This window comes from Salarias fasciatus, chromosome 16 (genome assembly GCF_902148845.1).
Source record: "Salarias fasciatus chromosome 16, fSalaFa1.1, whole genome shotgun sequence".
NCBI classification, from domain to species: domain Eukaryota; kingdom Metazoa; phylum Chordata; class Actinopteri; order Blenniiformes; family Blenniidae; genus Salarias; species Salarias fasciatus.
Window position 1 is genome coordinate 2,470,870 of NC_043760.1, and position 9,829 is coordinate 2,480,698.

The window sequence follows — 9,829 nt, forward strand, 5'->3', positions numbered from 1 at the left end:
CTAACATCCAGATTATAGAGCATCTTCCTGCTCTAACATCCAGATTATAGAGCATCTTCCTGCTCTAACATCCAGATTATAGAGCATCTTCCCCCTCTAACATCAGATTATAGAGCGTCTTCCTCCTCTAGCATCCAGATTATAGAGAGTCTTCCCCCTCTAACATCAGATTATAGAGCGTCTTCCCCCTCTAACATCAGATTATAGAGCATCTTCCCCCTCTAACATCAGATTATAGAGCGTCTTCCTCCTCTAACATCAGATTATAGAGCGTCTTCCTCCTCTAACATCAGATTATAGAGCATCTTCCCCCTCTAACATCAGATTATAGAGCGTCTTCCTGCTCCAACATCAGATTATACAGCGTCTTCCCCCTCTAACATCAGATTATAGAACATCTTCCCCCTCTAACATCAGATTATAGAGCATCTTCCTCCTCTAACATCAGATTATAGAGCGTCTTCCTCCTCTAACATCAGATTATAGAGCATCTTCCCCCTCTAACATCAGATTATAGAGCGTCTTCCTGCTCCAACATCAGATTATAGAGCATCTTCCCCCTCTAACATCAGATTATAGAGCATCTTCCTCCTCTAACATCAGATTATAGAGCGTCTTCCTCCTCTAACATCAGATTATAGAGCATCTTCCTCCTCTAACATCAGATTATAGAGCATCTTCCCCCTCTAACATCAGATTATAGAGCATCTTCCCCCTCTAACATCAGATTATAGAGCATCTTCCTCCTCTAACATCAGATTATAGAGCATCTTCCTCCTCTAGCATCCAGATTATAGAGCATCTTCCTCTTCTAACATCAGATTATAGAGCATCTTCCTCCTCTAGCATCCAGATTAGAGCATCTTCCTCCTCTAACATCATATTATAGAGTGTCTTCCTGCTCTAACATCAGATTATAGAGCATCTTCCCCTTCTAGCATCAGATTATAGAGCATCTTCCTCCTCTAGCATCCAGATTAGAGCATCTTCCTCCTCTAACATCAGATTATAGAGCATCTTCCTCCTCTAACATCAGATTATAGAGCATCTTCCTCTTGGAATGAGGCAGTTACTCCCTGATTACAATATTTTGTTTATTTTCAGGCTCCTTTATTCTGAAGGTCAGAACTCTTTTCATCCATTCAGGCTGTAAGACGTTCTCAGAGTGTGTGTTCTCGCGGCGCCTGCAGGCGAAGGGGAAGGAGCGTCAGTGGCTGAAGAACCAGGCGCTGGGAGAGCTGGACGACGCCAAGATCATCGACGGGCTCACCGGAGAGAAGGCCATCTATAAACGGAGGGGGGAGCTGGACCCAGAGGTGTGTGTGTGTGTGTGTTTCTGTCTGTACAAATTTAAACTGCTCTTCAACCGTCCCGCAGCCACACACACACACACACACACACACACACACACACACACACACACACACACACCCACCCTCACATAATTTTGACCTTTATCTGTCAGTCGGTGCATTCCTGTGGTGTGTGTGAGATTATTATTACACCCTGTGTTTGTGCTCGGGCTCACACACACACACACATCGCAGAGATAGTTCCCACACTAATCATGCACACTCCCACACTAACCGCAGCGTGCACGCCGTGTTTTTCTGACTCTTGTGTGGCATATTTCTGTTGGGGTCTGAGTCCTGACACCCTGCTGTGAAGCCCGGCCTCGGAGCTCCAGGAGCCGCTGGATGTGACCCTGTGCTGCTGTGTGTTCTGTGTTTGGTGTGTGTATGTGTATGTGTGTGTGTGTGTTCGGTGTGTGTCCTCAGCTGGGGAGTCCTCAGCAGAAGCCGAAGCGCCTGCGGCTGCTGGCCGACGTGTCGGGCAGCATGTACCGCTTCAACGGCGTGGACGGCCGGCTGGAGCGCTCCATGGAGGCCGTGTGCATGGTGATGGAGGCCCTGGAGAGCTACGAGCACAAGTTCAAGGTGAGCACGCCGCCGCGAGGCCGCCGTGAGGCCGTGAGGCGGTGTGAGGCCTCACACCGCCTCACGGCGGCCGAGAGGCGGGAGCGCTCAGAGCAGCGCCGTTAGCGTGAAGGCGGGAGTCTCAGCATCCAGACCGCAGGAACGAAGCGAGACCTTCTACATGCAGACATATCCCCTCTGCAAGTTACAGTCCTGAGGCCTTTTCCCACAATGCTCTCCTCTGGTGCTTAGGAGACATTACATTAGATATAATCCAGTTTAATCTGATGACGGATCAGAATATTGATCGCATCGTATCTCAGATGTGTGTTCAGAGCTGTGTGGAGATTCTGTCAGCAGTGACAGTGAGTGCTGAAAAGTGGATGAGAGACAGACTTCCTGGCCCCCGAGTGACACTTAACCCCCCCCCCACACACACACACACACACACACACACACACACACACACACACAAACACACACACACACACACAAACACACTTGAATGCCCTTAAAACACATCCACACCAGAAGGTTTAGTCTCTTCACTTTTTGTCCCTCTGGGTCAGTTTGCAGTTACGTCCTCACTGGTGTGTATGGACACACACACACACACACACACACACACACACACACACACACACACACACACACACACACACACACACACACACACACACACGTACGTGTGTCACATCACATGTCAGCCTTTAACTTCTCTCTTTGCATAACTGTCCTTACATAATGAGACATCTGAGAGGCTGGCAGACTCTCCCTGTGTACATGTACCCCCCGCGGTCCTGTGTGTGTGTGTGTGTGTGTGTGTGTGTGTACTATTCTCATGACACAATGTTAAAGGGACAAATGTGTCACTGTGTTCATTCGAAAAAAACCAATCAGATCCTCGTGGAGCTCACATTCAGAGACTCCTTTCTTTAATTTTTCAGTTCAGTTCAGCTTTATTTAAGAAGTGTTTCTCGACACTTTTACAGAGAAACCCGACAGATCCACATCAGCAAGCATAAGTGATATTTTGGAAGCATGTGACTCTCGCCAGTCGATCAAGTCGAGGCCGACGGCAGGTTTTCTACTCAGTAACTGAGACGTGAGGACCGGACTGGAGTCGCCGCCTCCTCCATTAGACTGTCCCGAGTGTCGCACCTGGAACAGCTGACCCGGCCTTACATAAGCCGGGCCTGCCGGACGGCGTCCGGTGGAGGGGGGGGGAATGTAACAGCAGCTTTGTCTCAGGTTCAACCTGACGTGACGCCTGCAGCTCCCCGTTTCAGGGTCGTTTCTGACTCCTGCTGCTGGGCGCTACAGTGTGAGGCTGGATCCAGGTGAAGCTTTAGGTTGGGAACAGGAACCAGTCGGGCCCTTTGGAGAAATTTCACTCTGATTTAGTTGTGACTTTTTACTTTTTTTTATATATATTTTTTTTTTTTTTTTGCACAAAATTAAAAAACAATAACTAAATAAATAAATATATACATGTATCACACACACACACACACACACACACACACACACACATATATAATGCAAAACTACAAGATGAACTCAAACAGGAGCTCTTGTAGGAAATCACCGTCCCATTGAAGAATAGGCATTGTGATATTTCTACGATGAAAGGAAGAAGGAACAGTAAATGAAGGAGTGAATTAAGACAGTCACCCAAAGCACACGACAGACCAGCCTGGAGTCAGTGGAGTCTTATTGATGGTTCACATAACTCAGTGATTTCGCCCTGAAGATCCACTGCAAGGGATGTTTTTGTGTGAATTCCAGAGTTTGAAGCGACCACATTAGACAGTTCCTGTCTGGAGTGGGTTTGTGAAGATAGCAGATGTGTGGAAGGTCCTGTTTGTCCACCGGTTTAAACAGAAACGTGTTCGTTTGAAAAGTCGTCATGCTGCTGATTCATTGACTTCTTGAGGATCAAATCATTTTTAAACGTCTTCTGGGTTTTTGTCTTCTGGTCCAGAGCAAGCCGAGGGAGTTTCTTAGAATTTGGTCCACTTCCTGTAACTCTTAAAACTGACTGGATTTAGTGGCCAAAGGTCGAAGGTCACTCTGGTCTGGTGTGTGTCTTGTGTTGTCCACGTGTCCAGCAGCTGCTCGCTGCCTCGGCTGGTTGTCCGGGTTTAGCTGCTCGGTGAGAAGTCTGAGGACGGACCGGAGGACATGTCTTGTCCCACCGTGACTCTGCTGGACTGAGACCAGGTTCTGCGGCCAGAGGACGTTCTGACGCGAGTGTTCTCTCCTCGCAGTACGACGTGGTCGGCCACTCGGGCGACGGCTGCGACATCGAGCTGGTGGCGGCGGACAAGGTCCCGAAAAACAACAAGCAGCGGCTCCGCGTCCTGAAGGTAGGATCCTCGCCCGCTCGCCACATCCCCATCCGTCGGAGAGACTGACCCGCCGCCGCCGCCCCCAGACCATGCACGCCCACGCCCAGTTCTGCATGAGCGGCGACTTCACGCTGGAGGGCACGGAGGCCGGCGTGCGGGCGCTGGCGGCGGAGGAGGCGGACGAGCACTTCCTGGTGGTGCTGAGCGACGCCAACCTGGAGCGCTACGGCATCCGGCCCGAGAGGCTCGCCCAGGCGCTGACCTCCGACCCCCGGGTCCACGCCTTCGCCATCTTCATCGGCTCCCTGGGCGACCAGGCCGAACGGTGAGCAGCAGCCAGGGGAAGGGTTCAAAACCCCCGACTCTGATCAGCCAGAACATTAGAACCACTGCCGAGTGCTGTGTGGTATCGAGCAGCCCGTTCTCCCTGCAAGTCATCTTGTTTTCAACGCCAGCCTCTCAGCAGGAAGCGGCGTGTTTTAAATGTGAGCAGCGTTTAGAAATGAGGCCCCAGATCTGTGGAGGTGAAGCCTCATGCTGAAGAGGCCTCTGCTCCCTTCACTCCCACCCCTCAGTGCCATTCCTCCCCAGCCTCTTACTGTAGCTCCTGGCCGCCGGGGGCCTCAGCCGGGGGGCCGGGGCCTCAGCCGGGGGGCCGGGGCCTCAGCCAGATGCCTCAGAATGACAATGAGAAGAGACAAGCAGGAAGAGAAGAAGACACTGAGGAGGGTTTAACTCCTTAAACTCCAGAGCAGAGCCGAGACCTGAAGCCCCCCCAGGGGTCTTTCTGCCCCGAAAACTGAGCCCAGTAAAGCAGGTAGTCGTCAGCAGAAGTTCTGGTCAAATGAAGGTTAAATAAAAACGCTCATCAGTAACAGGCTGACTGATTACTAAACGGCTCAAATCCTTCCAAGCAGACCTGTAATACAGAAGCGTCTTGTTTCACTGTTTCCGTGGAAACAGACGTCGTCTTCAGGACGTCGTTGTGTAAACGCACACCTTTACAGTCGCAGATCGATTTTACAGGCAGATCGCAGTATTACAGCATCAACAGTCGAAACCTGCCAGTTCCCATGGCGACGAGGACAGTGTTCTGCAGGCTCGGTTCATGACGGATCCAGAGCAGAACGTTCCACTGCTCCACCGTTCCATCTCTGCTTTCTCCGTTCCAGGCTGCAGAGGACTCTCCCAGCCGGACGCTCCTTCGTGGCCATGGACACCAAGCAGATCCCCCAAATCCTGCAGCAGATCTTCACCTCCACCATGCTGTCCAGTGCCTGAGACACACACACACACACACACACACACACACACACACACACACACACACACTCTCTGTACTGAAAGGTTTGTCCTGTCAAACCTCATTACTGTCACAGTGTCTTCAGCTCATCAGATCCAGAATCAGGCGTATTTATTACTGTAGCAAAGAGTGTCTGTGTGTGTGTGTGTGTGTGTGTGTGTGTGTGTGTGTGTGTGTGTGTGTGTGTGTGTGTGTGTGTGTGTGTGTGTGTGTGTGTGTGTGTGTGTGTGTGTGTGTTGACCCTCTGGGTGGAGACAGTTTGTTTTCTGTGATCTTGTTGCGCCCCTGAGCAGCAGGGACACCGTGCACGCCCCCTGTCTCCGTGCACGCCCCTGGAGCCCGCTGTCTCGGACCCCGTGTGGGGATCAAACACACAGCCTGACCTGTCGCCGTCTGGAATTGTTTGTGACACACACACACACACACACACACACACACACACACACCTACACACACACACACACACACACACACACGTCAGACGTTGCTGCGTTTCCACGTGTTTGGACTCGTTGCCTTCTAATAAACGGCTTTAGACTCAGAACCCGGACAGTCGTTCAGAAAATAACTTAAACAGCTCGACTTGCTTCAAGTGATGCTGCTGATCCGGGTCTGATTCATCGTCACATCAGACATCAGTCCTGTGAAGAATGGAGGCTGTGCCGTGGTGAAGTGGTCCGCCCGGTCAGGGCCAACATTTTCCTCCAAACATCAGGATGTAGGAATCGAACAGGAGGTGTTTTTGATGTGAGGCGGCAGTGCTCACCACTGCACCACCCTGGAGCAGCAGCGGCACAGCAGCTGTCTCCAGTGGGGCGTTCCTCCGGGTCGGAGGTCGTCGCCGGGCTGTCGGCTGCTCTCCTGCTGTTCAGGATGTGATCAATAATCCGCAGCGATCAGCGAATCGATCGCTGCGTCCCGTCGGTGTCGACCCACTTCACTCTGCCAGATGAAACCAGCCAGCAGTGGACAGAGAAACGCTTCCCATCACCTCCGTCTGTCTCGTCTCTTTAGCTTGTATGATTTTATTCATCCATGTGGAAAAACAATGTAAAAGTAATGTACAAAATTTAAATAAATCATTTTAACGCTGCTCGTTGGGTTTTGGCTTCATTGGTCTCGTTTCTGGATTTTCAGATATTATCATCATTATTATCATTATTAACCACGTTAGGAGTTCAGGCCTCCCAGTAATAGATTACTTTCACTCGCCCGGGGATCGGTGACCGTTCTGAGCAGCTGAGCCGTTTCCACCGTTTTCACCAGACTGACCGAACCTGCAGCCTCAAAACCTGGAAATGATCTGAATGAAGAACGGACGAGCTCTGCGTGAAAAAGCAGCTTTCACTCCTTCGTTGCTGCAATTGAAATATATTTTATAACTTCAGAACTAGTTTTAGTTTTTCCACGTGTTTTGCTGGGTTTGCTGTTTGATGCTCTTGGTTGTTTTCCTGGTTACAGCAGTGAGAGAAAAACTTTTAGTTTATTCCTCTTTTTTCTTCCCATCTTCTCTTTTTTGTCCTTCTGACTTTTCTTTTCCAGTTTTGTTTTATCTCCTTTTTTGTTTTTTTTCATAATTTCTCTAGTTTTTCCATTTTCTTCATTTTTCCTGTATTCTTCTTTCTTCTTTGTTCTTCCTTGTTTCCGTTTCCCTTCATTTTTCCTTTCCCCCCTTTTTTTTTCCATTATTTTTTTCTGTTTAGTTTGAATGTTTTCCCTGTGTTTCTTTCTTAAATTTTATTTTTGAAGTTTACCGTTTTGTCCATTCTTCATAGTTTTTCATCTTTTCTGGCTGTTTTATCTGTTTTGCCTTCTTCATCTGTTTCTCTGCGGATCAGACCACTTTTGAAAATTAGTGTGGTATTTAATGAAGTTACAAATCAAGACATTGATAATGAAATAATTCCCTGAAAGCTTCGGAGCGGCTGAAGATCCAGGGGTTGAGCAGCTGTGGTCGAGGTTCTTCTCTCAGCTTTAACCTGAAAAGCTGTGAGGCCAGCATAAGGCTTCACAAGGAGAGGAATACCAGCTCTCACACACACACACACACACACACACACACACACACACACACACAGGGAACCACTGGCTCCGGTCTGAGCAGTGGAGGGGTTTGGGGGGGGGGGGGCTCGGGGTCATTAGCAACACATGGAAAAAGTGACCATAAGGAAATGAGGGAGGCTGAGCAGAGAGGAGGTGAAAGAGACGCTTTCTAGGAATGAAACTCCTCTGCTGTTTACAGAAAAACAAAACCCAACGCCACCCGTCGGCTCCCAGCACCACCCAGCACCACCCAGCACCACCCAGCACCACCCAGCACCTCCCAGCACCTCCCAGCACCTCCCAGCACCACCAGCCTCCTGGCTCCTCCAGACGCACCAGAACCACCACCAGGTCCCTTCAGGTCTCCCGATTCTAAATCACTTCCTGTTCCTGTTCCTGTTCCTGTTCCTGTTCCTGTTCCTGTTCCTGTTCCGGTCCTTCAGCCTGCAGCAGCTTAATGAGACGAGAGGAATGTGACGGAAACACAACTTTTCCAAAACGCTTCAGCTCCGTCTCCGTGGAAACGAGGGGAAACGCAACTTTTCTGATGCCGCTGCTCATGAGCAACGTCGCCATAAACAGCTGTTCTGCACGAGACCAGTAGACCGACGGTAAGAACCAGGATTCCTCCAGAGAGTCATGAGTCCCAGTCCAGGTGCTCCTGGTCCTGGTCCTGGTCCTGGTTTTGGTCCTGGTTCTCCTGGTTCCAGTCCAGGTTCTCCTGGTTCTGGTTCTGGTTCTGGTCCTGGTTCCAGATAACAGTCCAGCTTGGTGTTCTGTCCATGTGAACGTCAATGTTCTCTGTTGTTGTTTCGGGTGTGTTGTTCTGTTTCCATGGAGACGGAGTCAGAGGCTCTGGTCATTGTTGTCGTGTAAACGGAGCCCAGAACGCTCTGAAAGTTTCTGTTTTCTGTGAACGGAACCTGAGAGGAACCGTCCTGGAGCTCTGCAGACCGGCTGTAGTCACACACCGTTAAGCCTGCTGGAGACCAGCTGTGTGTGTGTGTGTGTGCGTGCGTGCGTGCGTGAGCGTGTGCGTGTGTGACTCAGTTCTACTGGTGGAAATCAGTTTTCAGATCACTCGGCACGTGTGTTGGCCAGTGTGTGGCGAGCGGCTCCATTGATCTGAGAGGAGAAGCCATGGGGCATTGGGGCGGGGGTGGGGGGGTGGGGGGGGGGTGGGGGGGGCGGGGGGGGGGGGGGGTTTGGGGGGGTAATTGATCGGCCTGTCCTCATCACGGCCCGGACACCAGGAGCCGTGGCACGTGTTCCCGTCCGGTGTGGCGATGGACGCCCGCCGCCGCGCTGATGTGAGAAGCCATTTTCAAAAAGTTGCATTCTCAGTGGCTCTGAACGGCGTTGTGTAAACCGGGTTGATCCCAGCTGAGTATGAATGAAGTAATAGAGTAGAAATACTTTATCACCTGTACAGCTCAGTGATCCTCTGCTGCTGGTGAATAATGTCAAATAACACAAAAATACAGAAAAGAGTGAAAACTGTGTCCGTAAAAGAAGATGTGTGTCTGTGTGTGTGTGTCTGAGATGCACACACAGACGCACACACACACAAACACACACAGAAATGTGCAGAAGTGTTATAAGCGAGCTGCTGACACACAGACATGCTGCTCTGCTGCCAGCCGATGAAAAGCGTGGAGCAGATTACAAGGCCGTGCGTCGCCACGTCGGCCATGTTTCACCTTCAGCTCCGCAGCTTCAGCCGATGACGAGATCAACGAGGAATCATCCAGAGCGCCGGCGGCCGGGCTGCTGTGTGAGGTCTGGGCTTCCAGAACTTATGTTAACATTCAATATGTTGGAAAATATTCATTCATATGAAGCTACGTTAAAGAAGGAAAATAACTCCACAAACATGAATCAATTGAAAGAAAAAAAATGTTTTTTACAAAAACTTTTCTTCTCCTGAGAGCAGTTATTTAACTGTAGTGGTGATCACAGCGACTCCGCAGCCGTTCAACAGGTTATTGATCTTTCTGTGTTCAGCGTCAGAAACCTGAAGGCTGAAGAAACCAGGAGCCGATCTGGAGCCGCTGTTTCCCACACAGCAGGCGCTCTTCAGGAAAGAGGGGGGGTCTCTCCGCACGCCTCGTAAATCACTGTGTGAACACACACACACACACACACACACACACACACACACACACACACACACACACACACGCGCACGCGCGCGCACTAAAGAGCGCCAGACACTT

General features: G+C 50.4%; 1 protein-coding gene across 1 annotated transcript in view; it reads left to right on the top strand.

Moving 5' to 3' along the window:
• vwa8 (von Willebrand factor A domain containing 8) overlaps positions 1–6,663 on the top strand; it is a 59,582-nt gene extending 52,919 nt beyond the window's left edge. Inside the window, exons 41-45 of the mRNA XM_030111903.1 lie at positions 1,191–1,316; positions 1,779–1,937; positions 4,187–4,285; positions 4,354–4,592; positions 5,440–6,663. Coding sequence (XP_029967763.1) covers positions 1,191–1,316; positions 1,779–1,937; positions 4,187–4,285; positions 4,354–4,592; positions 5,440–5,548 — 732 coding nt within the window. The 3' untranslated portion in view covers positions 5,549–6,663. The remainder of the gene's footprint in view (positions 1–1,190; positions 1,317–1,778; positions 1,938–4,186; positions 4,286–4,353; positions 4,593–5,439) is intronic.
• The last annotated feature ends 3,166 nt before the right edge of the window (positions 6,664–9,829 follow it).